This window comes from Eublepharis macularius, chromosome 5 (assembly GCF_028583425.1).
Source record: "Eublepharis macularius isolate TG4126 chromosome 5, MPM_Emac_v1.0, whole genome shotgun sequence".
Classification (NCBI taxonomy): Eukaryota; Metazoa; Chordata; class Lepidosauria; order Squamata; family Eublepharidae; genus Eublepharis; species Eublepharis macularius.
The window spans coordinates 6,117,720-6,143,190 of NC_072794.1; the positions used below are offsets into that span (position 1 = coordinate 6,117,720).

Here is a 25,471-nt window from a genome sequence, read left to right on the forward strand (position 1 = left end):
GATTCATACTGGATCCTTCTTTGGGGGTTGGGGGTGGGTGTTGGGCTCTATTTCATAGCCATGCAGAAAGTTCAGAAAATGTGAGGCCAGGAGATGAAGCCATTCTCCTCCTCTCTTTCTATCCTAATCTGGCCCATCCCTGTCTTCTTCTGCCAAGTGCTGGAGTTAAGAGAGTGAGCTGTAAACCAGGCGCCCCCTTCCCCCATTCATATCTCAGCCATGCCATGCAACACTGAGGCTACAATCCTGTGCACACTTAACTTCTAAATAATTCCCGCATGTCAACATGAGGTTGACACTACCAGCCTATCTTAGAGGCTGGCTTTGTGAATGAATAGATCATAGACGCAGAGCACTTCTAGGAAAAACTGCCAAATCAGACATATTCTTGATCTTTCACTCACCCCTCTATAGACGCCCACATAGTTGGAGAGAGAGCTGGGTGTTTCTTCCTTTTCTGGAGAGCTTAATAGCATAGGGGCTATGCTGTGAACCAAGATGTCTTGCATTCAAAATCTTGTATCTGTGCTGGTCACGTGGGCATTAGACGGGGCATTCTCTCTATTTAGGACATTGTTATCCTGTGCTTTCTCCAAGGAATTATCCCTTCCCCGTTTTAGTCTTACAACAAACCTCCAGTGCAATTAGGCGGTGCGAGAGGACGTGGCCAAAGGGCACCCAATGAGTTCCATGGCCTTTGTAGGGGACTGGAACCCAAATCTTCGACACAGTAGTCTGACGACCATTTCGATGAGTGGGCTGCGTGCTAACAAGACTTGCCCGCCTTGCACAGTTCTTGCAAGGATTACAGTCCAACCAAGCGCTCCAGACGCTCCAGAAGTATCATTGCTGCACAACCACCCTACCCCAGACTCAAGAGCAGTCAGGACAAGAGCGAACGTGGGTGAGTGAGTGGGAGATCTCTGAAGTCACCTTTCCTTTGTCCATAGAGTTCTCCCTGTTATAAAAGTAGGGTAATGGGATTTCTGGATGAAATCCAGGGAAGGGAAGGGAAAGTGCTGGTTCGTGAGTCATGACTGCTTCGAATTTTCGCAGGGATTTTTAAGCAAACACCCCTAAGCACAATGGGTAGGGAAGCCCAAGTTGCAGCCCCTTCTGACTTTGGGGGGTTGCAAAGTTTTTTTTGGGGGGGAGGGCAGCTCTTCCCCTCCCGTTTCCTTCTGGCTTCTCCTCTTCCTCTTTCCCACCTATCCCCCCCCCCTCCACCCTCTCCCCAATGGCTCTGAAATGACTCCCGGGCTTGGAGGAGACACCCACATGGCAGAAAAAGGTGGGGCCATCCGGGCTCGCTGGCCAACCAACCTTGAGCCCGGGAGCCCCGCCCCTGAGAGGGTGGCAGTGCGGGGGAGCAAAGAGCAGCGGTTACTTTAGGGTGACCCACCAAGTGGCAACAATGTGTCAGTTTCGCGAGTAGCGGCAGCCTGGGCGAGCCATTGAAGACGAGAAAAAGGGTGGGGAGGGGGGCAAGGGGTGGGGAGAGGAAAGCGCCTTAAAGGAGACCCGCCGCCAGGCTTCAGGAGTCCGCAGCAGAGACCCTTTCCCTCCCCCTCCTCTTTCCCCTGTTTGCAATTTTGCACCGAGAAAGGTGGGAGAGCGTTTGGGGGGGGGGGTTCAGCCTCAAGATTGCAATTGCATGCATTCATCCCTCTCCATCAAATGGGGGGAAGGGTGGGGGGGAGAAGGATTTTGCATGAGTGGGGAGATCATGTGCTTCTAAATCCTTCCTTCCTTTCTTTTTTGGCCTTTTCTCCTGTAATGTTTCTGCTGCTGACCCCCCCCCCTCCCATTCCAGTTCCAAGGCGAGCTTCTTGGATTGTAAAAAAAAGGAGGGAGGAGAGAAAGATGGAAAAGTGGACTTCTTTATTTTCTTTCCTGTGCAGCTAGAGGGGAAAAACCTGTTGGGTGAATTTATATTGGATTCCACTTTAGAATTTTTTTTTTAAACTTGCTCTGTAATTTTGTTTCCCCTCCCTTGATTTTCAGGAACAGACCCCAGAAGCTACAAAGATGTAGCAAGGGGAAAAAACTGGAGCGGCATCAATCGAGGTCCACAAGACACCTTTTAAAAAGTTGGATCAAGTTGTGTATGTATGTGTTTTTTAAAAACTATTTTTTGGGGGAAATTGGCCCTCTGTTGGAAATCCTGTTTCCAGGCAACTGGTTGCATTTGAGAAAAATAGTTTTTGGAAAATTGGGCATTCTCTTCAACGCTTTTTTCCTCTCTCCTCTTTTTCAATGATATGGTGGAAATTGCGGCAGAATCCCAGTCAAGAAAAAACTTCTCACACTTTGCTTGCTGATTCTACACTTTCTTTTTTGCGAGAGCGGTGCAGTTACTTCGAGATGCCGGGAAGTTCCTCTGCAGGCTCTCTCTTTCCTACGTTCCTAAGTATCTTTGATCGTAAGTACCACTTGGACTAAAGGCTTCACACCACGGAAATGGATCTCCCATCCCATGTCCTGAGTCTGTGAAGAGCTTTAGAGAGGAAGGAAAAATGCAAGAATCTCAAGCCAAGAGAGAAGAAAGTTGGCAGATTGTTCTCTTCTAGAGAAAAAAAAACCAAAACGCAACCCACATCCATCTATTGCAAGATTGCTGTAAACAAAGAAGCAAAAAAAGAGAAAAGCTTTTTTCTTTCAAAACCAAATCCAGATCACCCACAAAATACTGAACAACCAGTTTACAGTAGGTTTTTGCAGCCAAGACTGTCCATTCCATGATTTACTAAAACATCCTAAGAACTTCCCTGGGTCAAGAGATGGGGACCCTGCACCGTGGAGTGAGTTAATGGCGTTTGTGTGTGTGTGAGAGAGAGAGGGGGGGGGGAAGAAAAAGGACAGACAACTGTCAGCTGTTAAGTAGACCCCCCCAGACATGAACTGGTTGCATTCTTCTTAAAAGCAGAGGTTTGCAGAAAAATCAAGGGGCAGAGAGAAAGAGAGAGCGAGCAGCAAGAAAGTGGTGAGGGGCCAATCCAGTATGATGCTGCTTTTGGAGATAGCTGCCCTCCTTGTCGCTTTCGTTGGGGTCTGTGTGTGGACAGATGATGGCAACAAAGTCATTTCGGATCGATATGCAGTGTACTGGAACAAGACCAACCCCAGGTAAGACGGGGAACAGTCAGGATGTCTGTCTGCACATCCCGTGCACACTCAACTGCAGGGGCTCTAATGTTGCTATTATTCTCTTCCCCCCCCCCCACAAAAATATGTATGTTGGATGGGGTGGAGGGCATGCACCCCAAAGGGGATGAAAATTAGGTCTGTAAAATTTCTGTGCACTTTTTGCAGGGGTTCTGGGAAGAGTTGGGGGCCTGCATTGAACTTTACAAGCTTTAAGTGCTCAGTCTGGGTTGTTCCTTATTGTTGTCTTAGTTGTTTTAAAAAGCACCGTGGTGGAGTTAGAGCATGCAGGAGGAAGAGATAAGGACTACACTTTTTAACCACCTATCTATATTTAGTGAGAGGAGGTCTTTACCTAGGTGAAAGATGCTTATCTCTGTTTTGTAAGATTTCTCTTTCTCTTGCCTGCTTCTATATTCCTTTATATTCCTGTAAGGGGTATGGGCTATGCCTTCTAGACCCTGGTGTCCCAGGGCTGGGAGTGGCAGACTTCTCCCCCCCCCCCCCCGCACTTGCAAATTGTACAACTTGGATGAATTTCTTGCTAAACATTAGGGTTTTAAAAACTGATTTGACATCTTTGGGAAATTGAACGTTCATACTTTTAGGGGGTGATGGGCTGGGCTGTCTTTTCTTTAAAATGTTAAAAAATGAATCCCCCCCCCCACAAGGCACTTCCAATGTGTGTTTTAAATTTTCATTGGTCTCCCAGGTTCAGGAGAAGTTGGGTAAGTTTCATTAGGGAATCCTCCCTTCCAAAATACAGTGGCTGTGAAACAAGCGGGGGGTGGGGGGTGGGGGGCGGGAAGAGATATTTTTCTTAACAGCTGTTTTACCTTTGGCTTCTAAACCAAAAAAAAAAGTCATTCATCCAGAAGCCAATTCTAGAGAGTTGTAAGTAGGTGCAGCCAAGGAGAACGCACAGATAACAATTTTCAGAAGCACAGCAGACTGTAAAATCAATTACACCTCACTTAGGAGCTCGCATCTTGTCAAATTAAAACACCAGCACCTCACCCTCACCCCCTTGCTCTGGATGGAAATGTCCTGTGTTGACTTGTTTGTCCTTATGATTTTAGCTTGCTGGCCCATATGGACAGCGGGTTGCTTGTGAGAGGCCTCGTTTCTTAGGTGTCCGCACAAAGGTGGGGAAAAAGTTTTGTTAAACATTCTTATTCCAGCCATGTGGAAACCAGAAAAGATGAGATCTGGGGGGTGGGGGGGGGGTGTTGGTGAAGGCTGGCTGGTTCTTGTGTCTTGGAGTGGAATATGTTAGCAAATGGGACAAGGACGCCCAAAGCTTTTTTTCCACTTTGTGGCAATTGTAGATAATTTTTTAAACTCTGGGTTCCTGTTTTCTCTTGTAATGTTAACATTGGTTGCAGTGAGGAGAGGTGTAAATTGCAGGGCCTTTTGGCCGTGAACTTCAGGTGAGCCCAAACTCCCCTGATTCCCCCTCCTTTACACTGGATCAAGCTCCATGCAGTGTTCCCCCATTGGGATGCAAGAGAAAAATAAGGATGGCAATGAAATGGGTTTGTGTGAGCGCCATAATTCTTTAAAAAATACGTTCCCTCTTCCTGGAGTGATGGTGAGATACCAGAAATGGGTTATCTCTGTGGAGGAGCTCAGAATGGTTTTGTGAAGTGTAGATGAAGGAAAGTGTTGAATAAGAATCAGCAAACACCAATCACTCATGATATATGGGACCAGAACCCCAGATCTACCCTTTTCTTTAAATGTTATGGAGAACATTTTTTTTAAAAAAAAAAGCATTTAGAAACGTTCCTCTTCACTCTCTGAATTTCCCTTCCTGCCAAAATTAAAGGCTGGATTGGGGTAGAAAAATCCACCCCCCCCCCCCGCATTAAAAATACAACCATGTACAGCTTCACCAACTTCAGAATTTTGGCAGTATTTATTCCTTCTTTTTTTTTAAAGTATAGTTCTTGAGGGTTTTCTCTTTCTTTTGCATACCTAGTTTTGTGCTGGGGTGGGGATACGCAAAGTCATGAGTCTCCTGCCAAGGTGTGGAAATAGGACAGTTACAAGAGCGGCAGTGTCAATGTTTGTTTAAATAAAAGTTTCAGCGGTCAGAGGGAAAAAAATCTCTTTATGGAGCTATATCAAATTATTTGTGAGTGCAAAATTTCTAATGGGTTTCTTCTTTGAGTAGTGGCTTTTACACCTCTTCTCATTTATTTGCAAGATGGGGGTTACTCTGTGCAGTGTTTGTTTCTCTTTGCTACCTGCTAATGGGAGGAAAAAACCTGTACGTGAATACAAAAGTGAACATTTGCTGTCCGATTGTGCAAAGACCTGTACTAGACATGCACGAAAAAAGTCTTTGTCTGCCGCTGGTTTTATTTTTTAAAAAGTCCTCTCTCCCCCCCACCCTCACACATCTTGATGGAAGATAATTTTTCCCTCCATTCCCCTCTCTTGCTGTGAGAGAGCTCTGAGGGGAACCTTTAATAGAGAAATGATTCTCTTTCCAGACCGTTTCCTGTCATTATGAATGAGGGGCTTCATTCTCGAGATGAAATGTTTTAGATTTGAAGGAAATTCATGACTGTATTTCAATGAGGGCCACTGTATAGAGAGAAAGGGGGGAATTCACGAGGCAGGGGAGGCCTGTTCTGAATCTGTGGCTCCTACATTATTGTTGAGTCTATTGCTGTTAAGAAATGGTTTGGGTGCTGAGAATACCCCAGTGGGCACGGGGAGTTACGCAATTCATTTTGTGTAGTGACCTGCTTTTTAGAAGTCGCATGGTCTTTGGGTTCCAGTCCTAAAAACATCCCTTTAAAAAGTAATTTTGACACAGTCACTTTGGCCTAAAAAAAAGAGGCGATCCAAACTGTTACGTCTCTGGGGGTCTATAGCTGAAATCTTTCACATAGATTTTATTTCTCATTTGGCTTTTGTTATCATTTGTTTCCCTCCTTGCTCCCTAGTGTGGTGGTGTTTAACTGAGGATTGTGGTTTCTTTCCATTTTCTTCCACTGCTTTTTTAAAAACTCCATATAAAAGATGGAGCATTAATGTTGTTAATATGAGATTGATCCAGACAAGGGAGGCCCGTTGCCAGCCTCAAAAACACAATCGATGTTTCAGATCAGTTTATATGGCTTAAAATTTCTTGCCATGAAGTTGAGAGCTTCCAGGGAAAATGTGTTCTGGGGCGCGTGGGTGTTTGTGTCTCTTAATTCTCTCAGGTTCTAAGGTTGTTATTGGTCGCTGTTGTGCATCTCCTCCATTTAGTGAAAGAAACAGTGTTCCTTTCTCTGTCTGGCTTTTTAAAGGCCATAATGTGGGTCACTAACCCCCCCCCTCCTATTTTTTTAAAAAATTGGACATTTGGCACAGGAGTAAAGGTTTCTACAAAACCAATGTGACCAAGATGGTATAAAGCAGCAACACAGCTGGATGTTGGAAGTAAACCAATGGATTTCCACCATCTTTTCTGTTATCTAGTGAAAGCTGGCAATTTTTTCCTTGAATTTGGGATCGAATGATATCCTGCATTCGGTGGGGGTGAACTCTGTGTGTGTGTGTGTGTGTGTGTGTCTGCCTGTGCCTATCTAAGAAACACACATTAACTTAATTAGGTTTCAGATTTCTGGTGTTTGCACTGGAAATGCTTCAGGAGGTTCCTATGTTGCAATTTGACTCCACTCCTGGAGATTTCTTTTGCTCTGTTCCCCCCCCCTCCAAAACTGTGCATTGAACTCTGCTGTTGGGAAGAGAAACGGGCAGGTTTGTTTTTGACTCAGCAATAACAAAACCTTAGCCTAGAAGCATATATATATTCTCATGTTTATTTGAAAGAAAATAGATCCTTTTGATCTTACTTTAAACACGCACGCATCTGTATGGACCCCAAATGGATGAACTGCTGCTTCCATAGGGTACAGTCTGCCAGACAACTTGGAAAATGTTTGCCTTAAGTAGATATTGTCCAGCAACTTAGAGAAATAAAAGTGTTCCCCCCCCCAATTTAAATGCCTTTGGTCCTTTTTTGCTTTTGCGCTATTGGTGAGCATAAACATTTAAAAATTTTCACAAGAAGGGAGAGAAGATCCTGTTTCCTAATAAAAGAAAGCATAAATTGTCAACCATAATGAGTGTTGTTAGTGTGGTACAAATCCACTGCATGTTGGTTAATGGTATTCAGTAAGAAAATGAGTGCAGTATGTATTTCACAGCTGTACTTGGATAGTATGTTGTATCCCCCTTGTGAGGGGTGAGAATGGAAAAATTCAAAAAAGAAAAAAAATTGAAATCTTATATATGTATGTAGTTTTTCTCCTCCTCCCCTTTTTCCATTTTATTTTTCCCCTCCGGAAGCCAATGTTTCAATCTTGTGGCACATGTGCCTTGCTTGGGCAAAAGGAATGCCCTCCTTGATAATTGTGTCTAAATTAAAAATCAATTGTAAATTGAGACACAGGAAGCTTCGCCCCTTCTGAATGTAATTTTTGATCACCCGCAGGCATCCTTGATATCTTCGACCCGTCATAGTGTTTTATGTGGTAGCCATGGGTCTGGAGAACATTAAGAGATGTTTATTAAATACGTCTCTGTGTAGGCTGTTGATTGAAATATCGGCGGGAGGGATAGGTTAGGCACGGCCAAGGGTGTTTGGTCTCTTGTGTGCTTAAATGAAGGGAAGACTGATATTTTACTCCAAAGTTATCAAAACCAAGCTGAGCTTCAGTGAGAAGCTGGGCATCTCCTAGACTGCAGACAATAAACGGCTGCCATGTTATGTTTTGCCCACAGCACATGGAAAGGAGTCCTTGCCGTGTTGAGTCAGGTATACACTTAAATACAATGCTGTTTACCAAAATTCCAAATTATAGGAAACTGTGAGGAAAATATGGAATAACACTGGAATAACACAAGTTGACTTGTGATAGATAGGGTTTGTTAAACTCTCCTGGGATTCCCTTGGTTTTATTGTGACTAATTTTTAATACATTTTTTACAATTTAAAAGGAATAAAAATGTGTAACGACGTATCTATTCTGCACTGTTTTGCAGGTGACGCCCCCTTCCATCTCTTCTTCCCCCATTTTAATGTTTTGACCGCCTGACCATGGCAGAGAGCTTCCTTGAGTCTCTCGTAAACGTTCAGGGGTGTTGGGGCCAAATCGAATTGAGTCTCGAATCTCATGCCAGTCATGAGACCAGTATGGTCAAAGTTTCTTCTCAATCAGCTTCAGTCTTGCCTTTGAGTAAACAGGGGTGTCCGCAATGGCTTTCGATGCAATGTAAAATTTGTTATTGGAGAACATCTGCTTTTGCAGTTTTGGGTGTTCTGTGTGAGTGAGTAAGAGAATGATGAGCGAGAGCGGGGAAACAAATGGCCTCATCCTGAGGAAGCTGTGTCATAGCGTTAGAAACCCAGGCAAATTCCAGTTCTTTGTGCTGGCATGATTGGATAGAACATCCTAAAGTACAAGACAAGGATTTGTTTCTGTCCTTCCTGTTACCCGCAACAGTGTAATGGGCAGTTTTAAAATAATTCCAGAATGACAGCTCTCCTGTAACCAAATGCTATTCCTGAGAAGACTACCACACTTTGATATCTCTGTAGAAAAGGAGAGAGAGAGAGAGGTAAATTGTTAGCTATTTTCTCTCTCCATTTGCTACACAGGGTATCCCATTATTTTATTTTACTTTGCCCCTCTCTGGGCTTGTATTTAGCCGCACAAACATTTCTTGCCTTTTGAGTTATCTGTTGGTAAAACTTTTATTTGAGAGATTGCCTGTTGAGGGCTTTGTTGATTTCTGAAACTGAGACTAATGCAGAGAATCTTATGGAAAACTTTAGTCACATTCTCTCTCTTATATGCATCTGTTGAAGGTGTGATTGGAATAGTGCATTTATGGGTCTTGTGAGAGAAATGTAGATCTCTGTGCAAGCAATTCTATCAGATACTGCAGAGGAAGAGATCAGGTCATGACTTAAAATGTGCAGCTTCTGTTCGGGTATCAATTGTTAGGCACCAAATTCAGAGGAAAAGTGAGACTCGTTTGTGACAAATCACAATGCGCCCAGCGATACTGTTTTAGAAATCTCTGATCAAATCCTTAAAGAGTGGCACTAGCCATTTAAAAAAAATCTTGATCTAGCTGGGTTTTCTTATGGTTCCTGACCCAGCTTTATCCAGATGTGCTTGATGTTTGAGGTGAATCTATAAGATGTGCACAAACACAGCCAATTTCCCATTTTCCCGTTCCTGTCTGAGCATGGAAAGCAGAACAGATATTTCTGGGCGCATTTTAACATGATGTACAAATGTGGTGTTAGGTAAGAGAGCGTCCTCCAATGAACCTTCTCTTGGGCCATTGGTTACCATTGGGTGTGTGATGCCTCTGCTACTATAGATTGGCAAGACATTTGGCCCTTATCAACTTTGAGGAATCTGAACAAAGTGGTAGGATATTGGCAAGACTCTACACGATGTCTTTGTGGTGTTGGGTGGAGAAACCTTCTCCCAGTGTAACAGCTGAAAAGGAAAACTTTTCTTGGAATGTAGGAAGTATAAGAGGTTATTGACCACAGGATAACTTCTTGACAGTTCCAGATGAATTTTGACCGTTCTTCCATTTCCCCAGATTTCTGATTGGGTGCAATATGAAGGAGTAGAAGAATTCTTTTTGGAGCTTAGCGGGATGAATACAGAAGAACAGATCATTGTAAGATGGAATAGCATTTTGGGGTCAATCGCTTTAGGCCACGGTCCTTAACTGGGTGGTTGGAGCCAGTCATCTTTGGGTTGGACAGCTTAGTCAGTGCAATGGAGAATTCACAAGGCAATGGACTGTCCCGCATTCATAGTCAGCGGTATTGGGGGAAAGGTTCAAATTAGCTGCCTTAAACTGAGCTAATTGACTTCAGAGGGAAATTCAAGCGAGAGTTTCCTGGACTCAGTCCTGGGTTCGAAATTTGGGTGGTTTGTTTCTTGGGTTGATAGGGAGGGGGGAGGGGGTGTCTTTTGAGAAGTTGGCTTTTTCAAGTACGTAAAACTGATGTCCTCATCATAATCTTCACCTCAGGTGTATGTCTTTTTTAAAAATAAGAGATAGCTAGATCAGTGGTTCGTGACCTTTTTGGCTTGGAGTCCCACAAGTCCAACTATACTTTGTATGGTGACCCACTTAAAAAATGAATAAACTTGCCAAAAGCCTGGGACCCACTTTCACACACTTCACAGCCCCCTTTTGGATTGGACTCACTGGTTGGGAAAGGCTGAGCTAGAAGATCCAGATGTAACAGAACCTGACATACACACACAGAAGTCGGTCTCGTTAAGAGACATGCTTTTGCCATCTCGCCTCGTCCTTTAGGTAACTGGGTCTCTTTTTGAAGATACTTGGGCTGTTTGTTTTTTCTATCCATCACCTCAGAGACTGTATCCTTGCCCTACATTCTGTGCTCAAATCTCTCTTAACCACAGCCGGACCCAATTTAAATTGAGATTTTCCTGTTACGGAAATACTCTCCCCCGCCCCCCCGGCTTCAAACTGCAGCAGGGTGTACAGAAAACTGTCATGCACTTCTGACATAATTCTTTGTCTAGAAAAGTGTTGCTTTTCTTTTTCTTTGTGGATACTTTTGGCCTAGATCCCCTACCTGCACACAACCATTCAGTTCTCCTAGTGATGTACCAAGATGGGTAACTCAGGGGGCTTAATAAGTGGCAGATGCAAACAAGGCCCCGTTTCTCTTGCAAGGTTTTACTGCACTCTTTAGGGAGCCTGATTGTATTCCCCAGGGGCTCTGCATTTGGAATCCAGATGCCATCTCTGCGCAGAATTCAAAATGAAGGGATGGGACAGAGTGGCTCTTTGGAGTAAAGGCAAACCCTTTGCAGGGTTACCCTCCGCCAAGTTCTGCCAAGCTGGATCTATTTAAGGGAAACGCAGTGGACTGGGATTCACTTGCAAAACTACCCCTCCTAAATGACACACTTGCACACGTCTGAATCCAAGTTCTATATCCTTGTTGCTACACTGTAGCTCACCTATATGTGAGCAATCGTTTACTTGTCTGGCTTTAAAAACACTACACCACACATATTCTTGAGGAGCATGCTATCCACTGGTTTCAAAGTCTCGTTTGCGTATATCATTTATCTGTTGGTATGCATACTTCCTATATACATTTCTGCTTGAGAGCGGGTGAACGAACACAACCACACTATATATTTTGTGCCTAGATTTTTGTCGGCCGTATAATCTATTTATGTATAGAAATATATGTGTTGTATGATAAAACTCTAAACAGCACACATATATACCCACACAGAAACACAAGTTTCATGCTTATCTGCCTGTTGTGGAATTTTTTTGAATATCCTATTTTTATATTTATGTTGGTTTCCATAATACTGGACCCAAAATGGAAACAGGAGAGATCGATCCCTGCCCTAAAGTGCTTACAGTCTACGTTCTAACAGCAGTGCAGGGAGAAGATGAGAGAGAAGGACTCAAAAGATGAAGAGAAGGGAGGAATTATGGGATGAATTCGAGCCTCATTAAATGAGGGGGGAAGCAAGACTCAAGGGCTAGATAAATGATTTTAGGCTTCCATTAAGTTGAGGGTGTGAATTATGGGGTGATAAGTCAGAGATTTCATAGGAAGGTGGGTTCTAAGAAGTGAACGGAAGAGTGAGAAAAAGGAAGAAACATATATATCTGTGTGTCTGTATTGGAGTCATAGTGATTAAATGGCCTGCTAATCTCAGCATGTTCGGTACACTCTTCACATCTGCACATTGTTCTGTACTTTGGGGCTCTCTGTGACCCTAAAGATAACACATCTGTTTATCTCTGGTTGCTGATTTTAAAAAAACCTGATCTGGCTGTGTCTACAGCACAAAGGAAGTTTGTGTCTTTTTTGCACATCTGTCTGTGTAATATTCATATATCTCTAGATCTTTTTGGGACATACACAGATGGTTACAGAGTTATTACTAATGCGTGCATTTTTCTTCTTTATCTCCAGCATCCAAAAAGATTTGTGGCACTGGTTTTAATTTTTAGCCGCCTCCATGCTGTGAGCACAAAGCTCCTAACAATAGACTTGCAATGTGTACAGTCAAATGCGCAGGCATAGTTTCACCCTTCCCTTCTTTCAACGAGCCCAGTCTGCTAGAAATTTTTTGTCACCAGGTGGGACAAAATTTCTGCCCTCGTTTTCCTTTTATGCTTTTTTAAAAAAAATCCTTATTGTCGGTGGCTGTTCTTTGTTTTTGTTTTTGTTTTTAAACGTTCTCACGCCCCCCCAGATATCCAGTTGTGAGTGCATATAATCTTGGTTTGTCTTTTTAAAAAATGCAATAAAATTGAATAAGTAGGCAACTCTTTGGGGTGCTGCAGGAATCAAGGCCCCAACAGAAACCTAAAGGATGACCAGCATTTTCTCATTGTACAGTTGATTGCTTCGGCACCAACCTTGGTTTGGCAATTGCTGAAGATCCGAGGAGATGCCAAGAACCAATAATATTTTGGAATTTACACTAGGTGATTCACGAATGTCTTTCAAATTGGTAGCATTGGGCCTGAGGAATAGGTACTGTGATTGTGATCGCCAGGCAGTGCTCTTTATTACTGGGAAAACTAGTTTTTAAATGGCAGACGCGCATGTTCTTATTAAGAGTTCCCAGCACAAAATAAAATTGCTTTGACTTCTAAAACCTGTGTGCCTGAAACTCCTCAGTCTCACAAACCCCTTCCACTCCAAAGCACGTTTCCAGTATTTTAAAAGCCCAGCCAGCTCAGGAAAAGGAACGTTGCCTCTCCGGCACTGTGCTTCAAATTATTAAAGAGTTGCTAGGCAAAGGTTGCGCTTTGCAAACCTGGTATAAAAAGCAGGGCTGTTGTCTCTAAATTGTCGCGAGGAAAGATACAGTCGTTTCAAATTCCTGCCCTTTCTGTTCTTGCTGTCTGTGGAAAGCCACCTTGCTAAGGTGGCGGCGATTCCAAGAGTGTATTGGGGTGATTGACTCAAGGCTTTTCTGCATGGCGGTGCTTTCCTTTAGAAGCCCCCTTGTTGCTGAGGCTGCCAATGCAGTGCAGAATGACAAGGCTTCCAGATGGGTTTCCCCACATGTTCCCTGCCCCAGCTCCCATGGCGGTCACTGCCCCCCCCCACATGCTATGAGGGGGGCTTTATCTGAGGGTTTTTTCTAGGTAATTGCCACACCTTTATATTGATACAGCCAGGGCTTTTTTTCAGCTGGAACACAGTGGAACGGAGTTCTGGCACCTCTTGAAAATGATCACATGGCCGGTGGCCCCGCCCCCAATCTCCAGACAGAGGGGAGTTTAGATTGCCCTCCGTGCCTGTGGTGCGGAGGGCAATCTAAACTCCCCTCTGTCTGGAGATCGGGGTGGGGCCACCGGCCATGTGATCATTTTCTCTGAGGGCGATTTAAACTTTAAAAAACTCCCCTCTTGTTCCAGCTGACCCAAAGTGACATCATTGTGCAGTCCTGGGAGCGTGCACACACTTTGCCCACGTGCATCTGGTACCAGGGGCACCACCTCCCACCAAGAGCTGCCCCCTGTGCTGGCAACCCACTGAGTTCCACCTCCTCTTTTCCCAGAAAAAAAGCCCTGGATACAACACCAGTTGCCAGTTTAAAAAACAACATGCAAAAGAGCCCCCTGGTGGCAGGGGGAGGAAATAGCTGTTGTGTAGGTGGGACTGGGAAAATCCAGACTAGTTTTGCTTCAATCCTTCCCAAAACATCACAGCAAAATAGGTTTTGTTAAGATTGCAGACTAGTCATGGGAAATCTGATGGTCTACACAAGCACAACGATGGTGTAGAGAAGCAGGGAAAAACTTCTTTCCCGAAAGCATCCTGCTTGGGGCAAATCACCAGTGTGGAAATGGCCTAAGTCAGCGGCTGCAAATTCCTTCCATGAAGCGGCAGGCAGCATGTTCATAAGAATGCCTAAGGGCCAAACTAGACATTACACCAGCCGCGGGTCTAACCCGTGGAAACCAATGCCATTTTAAAGGAGAATGTAGCCCTTTAAAGGTTGTTGTGAGGTCCCAATCCACATGAGGTGGCAGCATAAGGTAATTTTGTTCCTTCATTGTGCCTTTTAAAGTGCTGTAACAGCTGTGAAGATGGTGGTGCACAGCTGTTTTGGCACTTGGCGGTGTGGGGGGAGTGCCTCAGCCCATCGTGCTGTGGGACAGATCAGGATCTGCCCCTCATAACATTTTTAAATGGATTTAACATGACGGTGACATCCTTTGGTGGCCTTGAGAACAGTTACGTCTAGTTTGGCCCTGTATCAAGGGCAGTAGAGTGAGAAAACCAAACAGAACTTGTATTTTTGGTAGGATTTTATTTATAAAGCACCCAGTGTGCTACCACATGAATTGTGGAGTGATCTTCAATTTAATCCACAAAAACTGAGGCCAGGGCATGGACAACTTGTCCTTGTTTTCTGAGATCCATACGTATAAATCGCAAATCCTAATTTTGCCTTTGTGCCTGTACTTTGACACTGGATAGACCATCTGCGGATCTCCCCTGCACCCCAGTTTTATCTCAGTATTGGAAACCACAATGCACGGGTTTTGAGTTCCAGCTATTCTGGTAATATGCACAACCAGCTCTGCTTTTGCAGTTAAATGTGCTTAGGGCACATTTGAGGCTGGTTTACTAACCTGTCTTTGTTTTAGAAGCTTTACAGTGCGGCTGTTGGAGGGTAAGGCTACGGGTGTGTTTGTGTAAGTACGTCCAGTGAACAGAGCCAAGATTGTCACAGTTTTGTAAGAGGGAAAGGCTTGGGCAGAGATCCTTGGTGTGAGAACACAGATGTGTCTATTTTCCGCTGTGAAATGCTGGTGAGGGTGCAGTTGGTTTGCAAAGAACTACTTAAAAACATCTTTCCCCCAGATGTTAAGGAACATATTTTTTGTTAGGGGACCCAGCTCCCGTATACACTGGTGTCCTTTTCAATCGTGTGTGAAAATTGCATGGTTTTGTTTCATAACACATAGGTGTGTTTTAGAAACTTGATTGGTTTCAAGCAAAACCGCCACATGCACAATTCTTTCACCACTGAATGTGTTCTTCCTTTACACCCGTGAAAGAGCATGTAGGGTATAGTGGCTGCCACTAACTGCCCGAGAAAATGCTGCTATTGTATTGGGATGTTTAAAAAATTCTTTTTAGTTTGCATTTTAAAATAATTTTCAGTTGTAAAACTGCCTTGAATGCTTTGGTAGAACGAGAGTCGATCTGTGCAGGAAATAAATGAAGACTGTAAACTCTGAGATGCGATGTTTCCAGTGCGAAGTGAAGCTGAGATCAGCCATGAATTCACTCAGTTGTGGCCATAGGGAAGCCTGCCTGGGCCTCAACCCCTCAGGTCTGCAATATGGGATGTCTTCGTGGGCTCTTTTGACAGCTCTGTGCCCAAAGCCCTGGGGCCTGTGGAAGAAATCAAGACACAAATCTTGAGTAGGGCCGGGGGAATGGAGCTCAGATAGCATCTAGCGGTGGACTTTATGGTTTCTGGTGGATTGGACAGGCAGACCTAATGGATAACTTGCTAATGCCCCAACGGGGTACAGCAAGCAAGCCTCTCCCCCAAAATAAGCCAGAATGGCCTTGCTTTTCTGGAAACTGCTTATGCTGCCCCCCCCACTTGGTAAATCTAGATGCCCCTGTTCCGGCATGCGGTAGGCAGGTCAGGGTTTCATGGTCTCATTACAAAAAATCTCCCAACTACTGGGTGATATTCTGTCTAGCAACCTGCTTCCAGCTTATCACCCTGGTGTAACTCAGTTTTAACCAGCTTTGCTCAGAGAAGACCCTCAACCCGGCCTATACACAGAAATCATTGGGTCTGTTGTTCCTGACAGAATCCCAAAGCAAAACTCTTACATGATGGAGGAGCAAATGAATGCGAACACCAGGGGAACTGAGGAAGGGCTGTCTTGGGGTATCCTGAACTGGAATATTTTGACTCCCCACCTTCCTGGAATGGCTTGTGAGCCTTTTTTTGCTGGGTGCTAAAACCTTTTCCACACATGGTACCCCCCCCCACTCCCTCCTGTCTTGTTGATGCAGCTGTTCTGCTGAAGTGCCTTCTCCGTTTCAGAGCTAATTACCACTTAATGAGCCGCCAAACCGCGAGAGAGGCTGAACCAAGAGTGTGTGTGTGTTTGGGGGGGGGGGGTGCATCTACAGGTGGGAGCAGAAGTGGAGTTTGGCGGGGGAGTGGGAGCTGGAGGGGGAGGCTCACCCAGAACAAAAGCTCTGTGGGTGAATGCAGTGGAGGGGCCAGTAGAGCAGACGAAGGACTGAGCCCCACCATTTCATGTAGGAGCAAAAGGCAGTCTGAAGATCCCTGTCAGATCTGGAAAGCAGCCATCCTGACCTCACGTCGAAACATATGCTAGTCAATGAACATAGGCAATAGTTTAACCTTTTAAAATTTCCCATTGTTAGTTCGAGTCCAGAGCGCTTTGCCTGTCTCCCGTTATCAAATAGCTCAAGGATTCAGACCTTCTGCCCAAGCAGGGCTGGCCTTTTCCTGTACAGGGTTTGAGGAGAAATCAAGCAGCATTTATTCACAGGGAGTTCTCTTTTGAGGCTGGGACGTCTCAAGGGTGTGTTTGTGTAGGTACTTAAAAATCTGGTCCCAGCACAAAGGGATTGGAAACAACATTTGCATTGCAGCAAAAAAAAAATCAGTTTCTTTTGTTTTTACCAGATTTGTTGCAGGTTTACATAGGAGCTGTGTAAAACTATGGAACACGACCACAATGGCCCGCACTCTCTGAATCAGAAATTACTTGTTAATTTTGCAACTGAAATCCGGAAAAGCTCCTGGAGGTGACTTTATAGTTGCCGAGCTCTTGAAATCGCACATAAATTGGTGGACCCCAATTCTAGCAAATTTGTTCTCCTATATAGATACCCCAACTCATATCCCCGAAGATTGGGGCCTGGCCGTAATCATTCCCCTATTCAAAAAGGATCCATCGAACTACAGCCCAATTAGTCTGCTGAACATGATCTGTAAATTATACACCAAACATCTATGTCAAAAATTGTGGGATTGGCTAGACCAAAATAACCTACTGGAAACTGAACAGTCCGGCTTCATACCTGGTTGCTCTACTTTTGATCATTGCCTGGTTCTAGACTATTTTATTTTCAAATATATGGAACGTCGGAAGAATATGTTGTATGTGGCCTGAATGGACCTCAAGATGGCCTTTGATTCTGTATCTAGGGGGAGGCTATGGGCCAAATTGGTTGACATGGGTATCGATAGAAGGCTGTTACTTCTGTTAATTAATTTACATGAAAATAACAGCCTTCAGATAAGATTTACACAAGAAGGTAATTTATCGAAAAGAGTTTCGCTTCAAAAAGGAGTCAGGCAAGGTTGCCCCTTTTTTATTTAACATCTATGTCAACCACTTAATTACATGTCTTCATACAATTGATACTCATGCCACATCACTTTCAAGCAGCAGAGAGGTCTCAGTCTTAATGTATGCTGATGACGCTGTTCTTTTATCCCGAACAAGGGTTGGTCTTAAGCGAGCCTTAGTAAAATTTAGTGAGCAATATGATACCGAACTACTAACTATTAATTTTGCTAAAACTAAAATTATCCATTCCAGTAACTCATTTAGGAAGTACAATTGGAATATCAAAGGAAATGCCATAGAACAAGTTAAGAACTTCCAATATTTAGGCAGCACCTTTTCTTATAATTCCAAATTTTCAGCGCATTTGTCTTCATCAGCTAATTTGGCAGAGAGAAGTGCAAACGCTATCCTTAGGAAGGGTGCTGGCTTTCTCCCTATGGCCTTAGAAACCTATCAAGCAAAGTCATTGGCCCAACTCCTATAGGGCTCACAGATTGGACCCTTTGTCAACTTAAAGATCCTCAAAATCATCCAGTCCAAATTTCTTAGATCCTTACTTGGTGTACCTAAAAGCACTCCAAATGTAATACTTAGGCAAGAGGCTGGTCTACCCAGAGTCGAAACAAAAGTCTGGGAACAGGCAATATTACTCTGGCTAAAAATTCACTACAATCCGAAGGGCCTAATACCTTACCTTTTGGCTTCGGACCCCTATCCTATTTGGTCCACACAAATTCTTAATAAGATTTAGTTCCAGAAGATGTCTTTTATGGAAGCCTGCAAATGGCAAGAACAAACAATACACAGAGACTTCTTGATATTGAATTACAAAATGAAGAAGCTCTGCTGCGCAAGAACTTCAAATGTTTAAAATCCAGTCCCAATTTTACTGCTGCTCCTTACCTATCCAACATCACTCATGATCCTTACAGATGGGCATTCTCCAGAGCCCGATTTGAGACACTTCCTTCCGCCGTATTGCCGGGTAAATTTGCTCGAGTGCCAATGCATGAACCCCTATGCTCATGCATGACCAACATGGTGGAATCGGTCACTCGTGTCCTCTTATTCTGTGAATTTTATCAAGAGGAACGGGCTTGCCTTATACTGCTGCTCTTGACTAGATTCAATCCCTTGCAGTCCTATCTTGATTTCAGACCAGAAGTCTTGCGCAATTTCCTTTTAGAAGACACTCAGAGTGCAGTGACTTATGCCGTGGCCAATTTTTGTTCCTTAGCCATTAGGAAACATAGACTCCTCGTAGCTGAAAATGTGGTATAATTGCTTTCCCCCTTTTTTATCTCTATTCTTATTTTATTAATCTTCCTTTGCTAATGCTCTCTTATTGCCCTCCTTTGATGTAATAACTTATGTTTTATCTCAGAATTGTTTTGTTTTACTGGCTTTTGCTGCTGCAACAACAACAACAACAACAACAATAATAATTTGCCTGCTGTATCAGACCTTGCTGATGAGAATGTACCTTGCTGGGTATTGTGTGTCTGACAGTAGCCAGCCCCTGAGAAACTTGAAATGCAATATGAAAGCTGTTTGTCCCCAGCATCTGGGGTTCAAAGGTAGGCTGCCTCTGTATGTGGAGGTTTCATTCTGTTATTGAAGGTGTTGCTAAACCTCTTTCCACTTAAGCTAGCTTTGGCTATTACTGCATCTAACAGGAACAAATTTTGGGCAACCACTGCTTTGATTCGAAGCATGAAATGACCAAATATCCCTGCATGTGCTAGATTGGCAATGTCAAACAACTTGAAAACAGAGATGATGACGCACAAAAATAATTTGCTTTCTCATGTAGTTTGCAAATCCTTCTGCTCTGGCTCAGGACCAACTGAGAGCTGTTCACAACCACATTGACTAGGATTCAAATCCCCACTCAGTTTATCCTGAGTTAAGTTAAGGGTGGTGGTCATGAAGATCGAATAGGTGCCTAAACCACCTATGACTCACGTATGCTGCCCTGAGATCTTAGGATGAAGGACAGATCAGAGTGATTGACAGTTGTCTGTTTTGCCTGTGCAACGAGCCCTTGCCAGTCAAATTCCAGGAAGAGGACTTGTGCATTGCATTGAGGGTTTCAGTGCTGACCCCCTCCCCACTCCTTCCTAGTTGGCTGACTCTCTTAGCTCCAAGTTGCCTTGAACTGCTTCACAGCTCCCTGCCCATGATTTGATTTCTCAGTGACTGGCAGCCGAAACGGTGAGACCAGATTACATTGAAAAGCCAGGCGATGGTTGGAGATACGGATCTTTGGTTGGTGGTGTCAGATCTGTAATGTCCATTCACAATGTTTCGCTTCTCCTGTTTTGGAACAGCCAAGTCATGCACATTGCAAAAGGAGACAGCGACACCCTGACACATCTGAAGCTGTATTTGGGGGGAGTGGGAGGGAAGTCCCCCCCTCTCCCTCTCCAAAACAGGACAGGTGTCCATGGGGCAAAGTGACCTTTTATGCTGGCAAATGTACAGTTCTCAGATACGTGACTGTCAGGACAGTGAGGTGGCAGAATGGGTTACACTGGTTCAGTCCACTGATAGAAGATTGTCTTTTATAATGATGCTCTGTGTTTAAAAAACCCTGCAAATATGTTTTAAAATCACTGCAGTGCTAGTTTTCTGTTTGCGAGTGGTTGTTAACGCCAAGGAACATTCAAAGCTGCAATCCAACCCTTGCAGTCTGTTCTGTCACCTGCAGATTTAGCTGTATCATTACAACTGTAAACACCTGCATGTGTGAATGGTTAACACCAATGCGGGGGTACCTTTGCTGTGGAGAAACCGGTGGGGGTAGGAGAAAGCCTTGCCGTGCTAGCTGTTTCTTCCTTGCAATCACTCCCCAAGCTATCTCCCTTGTTTAGGGGGCAGTACAAACCGATGAGTGATGGGATCGGCACCCCCCTCCCCTGCATTAGCAAGCGTAGGGTTGGGGATCTGTGTGTGTGTTTGTGTTGTGCTGTCCTTAATTAGGGCCCTTTCAAACACAGTCACTGTTCAGCTGCCAAAATGCTTCCTCCAAAGGCTGTTGTGATGTTGCCTCTCTTTAGGCTGATAAAAGTTGACTTTTTTCCCTCCAACTTCCCAGTTCCAAAAGCAGGGGCGGGGGTTTGGCACACTTTTAAAAACAATAAAATTGACACCAATAAACACATACTGATATCCATTTATACCTTGCTGTATTTCATAATCAACTTATGTATCTAACCCAAACATTCTTGGTTATCCTGCTGTGCTTAATGATCTTCTGCTTGATGCAGCACGTAGCAGAGCAGACGCCTTTGTCTTTAAAAAAAAAAAGGGGAAACCATTGCTTCTAGCTGCTCCCCCCCACCTCTAAAATACATATTTTCTTTTAAAAAGTGTATCCCACATTTTAGGCTTCTTGCCTGCAAATAAAGAAAACATAAAATAACACTTAACAATTCAGCAATCTAAAACAAAACACTCAGTTGTGTCCAGATCAACAATAAAACAAATCTCAAGGCTTAGCCAAAGACGGGGGAAAGAAAGACATCCATTAAATGAGAGCATTTAAATGAATGAATGCCAAATGCCCATTGGAAAAGGATCGTCTTAAGCAGCACATGAAGGCTGGGTGGCTGTTAAACGTTGAGGGAGTGTCCTGTAGTTTTGGCACTGCCCCTGGACCGTGTCCTGTTCTACGTAGATCCATCACCATGGAGGAAACATGGAGCAGAACATCTGCAGGTGATCTCTGTACGTGTGCAAGTTGTGATCAGGGGAAGACAGCCCTAGAGCCTTGTTTTTAAATAGTTGTTGGTTCTCCCGTGGAGGGGTGAGGAAGCTCTAGTAGCCATGCCCTAATCCCTAAAAGGGTGTCCTATTTATTTAATTGCAGTTTTCTTCCGCCTTCTTTCCTGATGTGAGCGGGTTCCCAGGAAGACCACATGCCAAGCTGCCCCAGTATCAGCTTTCAAAGCCAAAACTTTCTCCCAGAATACACGAAGGAAGAGTGAAGGAAAGTGACCCTAAGCAGATGCAGCCTGCCGTCCGCTTGCCAGGGATTAGGAGAAAGGGCCTTCAGAGCAGAGGGTGGTGTTTCCAGTCAGCTCTCAACCCCGACATCTCTCTGTTTTGGGGAATTAAGCACTGCCCTAGTGTGTAGTTCTGTGCATATGGCTCTCTGATATGGTCAGGGTTCCCACTGCTTTCAAATAGGCAGAGGACATGGGCAGGCAAAGTGGTGCATGTACTAACAAGGGATTGGGGTGCATAGAATGGCATCTGGCTGGTGTTGAGAATATGCACCATGCACGGAGAAGCTCCCATAAGTGAGTTGAGCACTATTGACTTCCTTAGTTTATTTTCTGAGAAATCCGTACGTCGCTTTTCTGTACAGTTCCTCAAAGTGGTGTGCAAGCGCTCAGATGGAGGGGGGAAAAACACACAAACGAACACACCAAATTATTCAAAGCTGGCAGGGGGGAAGCCTGCTTTGTGAGGCTACAGAAGAGCATTAAACAGCATTCGCTGAATGAAAAGAATAAAACTGTTGAAAGAACCACTAAAAGTGTCTATCTAGTTTGAGGGGACTTGGCAGGCCTTCTTCAAAAGGGCATTCCATAGTTGTGGTATTGTCGGCACCAGGCTGCACTGGTACTGTACTGGGATCCAAACCTGAGTACATAAGAAATGCCCTGCTGGATCTGACTTATTCCAGTTACTCATTTCATCCAACCAGTTTCCCTGGAGGGGCCCCACAGGGCACAGTGGCCGAGTCCTTCCCTGATGTTGCCCCTTAGTGCTGATATTTAGAGGTTGGCTGTCTCTGGGTGTGGAGGTACCCTTTAGTCACTGTCACTAGTAGCCGCTGATGGACCTTTCCTCTATGAACGTAATCCCCTTTTAACACCCCCTCTGGTACCATACCTTGAGCTGGAAATTGAAGACCACAATGCAGCCATCAAAACTTCCTTCTTGGCCAATCCTCGGTCTTTATACTGCCTGCCTATGTCGGAGGCACGTTCTTATTCCATTCTGCGCTGTGCACTCAGTTTGTAGGAGCTCACATGCCTGTGTCCCAGCCTCAGACACTGAGGTTCCAGACAGGTGCCACTGCTGAAAAGGCCCTGCTTTGTGTATTTTTCAGATCTCATCCCTACAGTTCTCTCTGAAAGGAAAGGGCCAGGTGTCCTGCATAGATCAGAATATTCTTGCTGTTCTGGTGCACTTTGATGGCTATAATGTTGTCCGGGGATGGCCTCCGCTGATCGCCGGACTGCCACCATGACCAACCCCACCCCCGCACTCACCAGCAGGGCAGTGGCCCCAGTGACTCAGATGACGTCCAGTGGCGCCCCTTGAACAACGGAGCCTTGGAGCAGCCCCGACTGCAGCGCTGCAACCTCGGCACCCAAAGAAGCAGCGTGGGAGAAGGAGCTTGGGCAGCGCGGCCTCACCGCCAGCACAGGAGAGCTCCGCAGCAGCCGCCCCAACCTGGCAATCTGGGGACAGGGTGGCATGCTGGAGTAGCGCAGCCAGGCATCCTGGAGGCCTGCGCCATGCCCAGGAGCCCACCGCCACTGCGGCCACCACCCTCCCAGGTGTGGCTGGCAAGGCCTGCCTCCAGGGCCAGCTCGTGTCCACCAATCACCGGGGGGGGGGGTGATTCGCTAGAAAAGAGGTTGGCTCCAGAGAGCCCCAGGAGGGGGAAGGGGCAGGGGGGAAGGATGGGAGAACGGCCCAATCAGCAAGCCCATCAGGGGCAAGGCCCGGGTATGTGGCCCCAGGTGGCCCAGTTGTTGGGACTCACTTTGGGGGCGGGAACGTGGGAGTTGGGGCGGGGATGGCACGAGGGGATATAAGGAGGGCTCCTGACCCCAGTTGGGGAGGAGAGAGCTAGAAGAGACATCTGCCTCTGCTGTAAGAGGCGGCGCCCTGAGAGAGGGACAGCTTCTAGGTCAAAGGGCTTCCCGCCAAAGGCCAGAGAGTCCCCACTCATTCTGAGGCTTGTGGGGAAGCCCTCTCCAGTGTCCACAGGGGCCCTTGACCCTGGCCAACCAGGCGGCCTGAGCTAGGGCGGACCTGTACGTCCAGGCCAGCATGGCCGCCACCCCGCCGCCGACCCTGACAGACCTGCCTGGGGTGGACAAATGTAAATTTGTTTTCAGGAGTTTAGTGCTAACCAAAGTAACATGTTGCCCCTGAAGTTTCGTTGCCTCCAGTTGGTCAGTTCTGTGGCACACTTTTAACATGTAATGAATGGATAGCGTTCTGTGCTTTGTGGAGCTTCATGTACATTGAGGCTCTGTGTGAATAATAATTACAATACATAGCCTTTATTGTGAAACAGGAGTTACATCTTTTGCTAATGGAGGTTTTGTGCGTGTGTGTGTATACAATTTAAAGCAGTTGCTGCTACAGTGTGCCGGCTCAACCTTAGGCATGGCGAAGCAACTGTGTTGTCTTCCTGTCCAGTGTGTACCTGAATATCAGAGAGTCATGAAAAGGGCCGTTTCCAGACGGCTTACCGGCCCCCAGAACGTCGCGCCACGTTGCGGGGAAAACGTGAAATATCGCGTTTTCTCGCGCGAGTTTTGCACGATGTCACATGATGTCGTGCAAAACACGCGCGAGAAAACACGATATTTCGCGTTTTCCCCGCAACATGGCACAACGTTCCGGGGGCCGGTAAGCCATCTGGAAACGGCCAAGGAGAGGGGAAGTGCTGGTGAAGCTAGGCCCGGGATTCTTAAAGAGCCGAAAGCATTCTGAACAGAAGCAGCCCCCCACTCACCTTTGATTTTATTTTGGTGGAGTTGTCAGCTTGATGCACGTTGGCCGAAACTTTATTTCTGATTTTAAAGCACGCTTTTGATTAACAACGGTCTTTCCTGAACTTCCATCTACTTGTGAGTTGAAGGTGGATCCAAATTTAAAACCCAATTGGAATATAAGGCAGCTGCTGCCTGGGCATTCATCTGTCCCCATTACTGTTTCTCCTAGTAGTTCAATTGTGGGGGGGAGAGGACTGGAAACATCCATCTTAGCTTGTGATCTTTAGCCAATACACACCCATTTGACATAGGATCCATTTATGAGTTTTGCTTTTGGACATGTATCTCTGCTCCTTCACTCTCCCTCTACGACCGCCACCTTGCGTGTTGTAACAGCTCTTTTGGGTAAGACTGTGTCCTGTTTTGTGGGTTGTAACCCACCAGGGGACGGCCAGTAGTCTAAGCAGTGGTCTTGCAACTCTTTCTGATGTTAGACTTAAATTCCTGCAGGGTAACCATGTGCGTCTGTTGTGTCCGAGAACGTGGGCTTTGGCTCACAGCAATAAACATTTTATCTGTAAGATTCTGCAAGTCCTTTTGTTTCTTAGGATTAAAGTAAGACCAGCTTTAAAAAATGCAAAACTTTCTGCAAATTGAACGATCTTTGGAGACAAAGGGCAACTAACCCCGGGGGCTTTGGAGACGAAGGGCAACTAACCCCGGGGTCGGGCATCAGCATAAGTGGCAGCCAATCTTTGGGCCATGATCAGTCTTAGCATTGAGATGAACATTATGTGAAAGTTCACCTGTCTGGCCTGCCCACCTGTCTGCATGTCACTGTGCCCTGCAGTGGTTTTCATGTTGGATCTGGCTCACTTGGAAGCATCTGCTGTTCTCCCAGAACAGTTCATTATAGGTGAGGCTGCAGTGAACATTTTTCACAGCCTTTCTTTGCTTGGGTCTCCATTGCATTCATCTTCTGAGATGATTGGAGCAAGTAGGAAATTAAGCATGCGTGGATGGCTGCGGCTTTCTGCTTTTTGTTGGGTTTTGAACCCTGTTCTTGTGCAGTTGTCTTTTTCAGCCATTTCACTGAAAAAAGCCAACATGAACATTACATCCCATACACGAACACTACGCCATGTATC

At 45.2% G+C, this 25,471-nt stretch overlaps 1 protein-coding gene across 1 annotated transcript in view; it reads left to right on the top strand.

Annotated features, from left to right (window-relative positions):
• The first annotated feature begins 1,544 nt into the window (after positions 1-1,544).
• Positions 1,545-25,471, top strand: part of EFNA2 (ephrin A2) — a 172,026-nt gene continuing 148,099 nt past the window's right edge. Inside the window, exons 1-2 of the mRNA XM_054980772.1 lie at positions 1,545-1,606; positions 2,005-3,126. Of these exons, the coding sequence (XP_054836747.1) occupies positions 3,002-3,126 (125 nt within the window). The 5' untranslated portion in view covers positions 1,545-1,606; positions 2,005-3,001. The remainder of the gene's footprint in view (positions 1,607-2,004; positions 3,127-25,471) is intronic.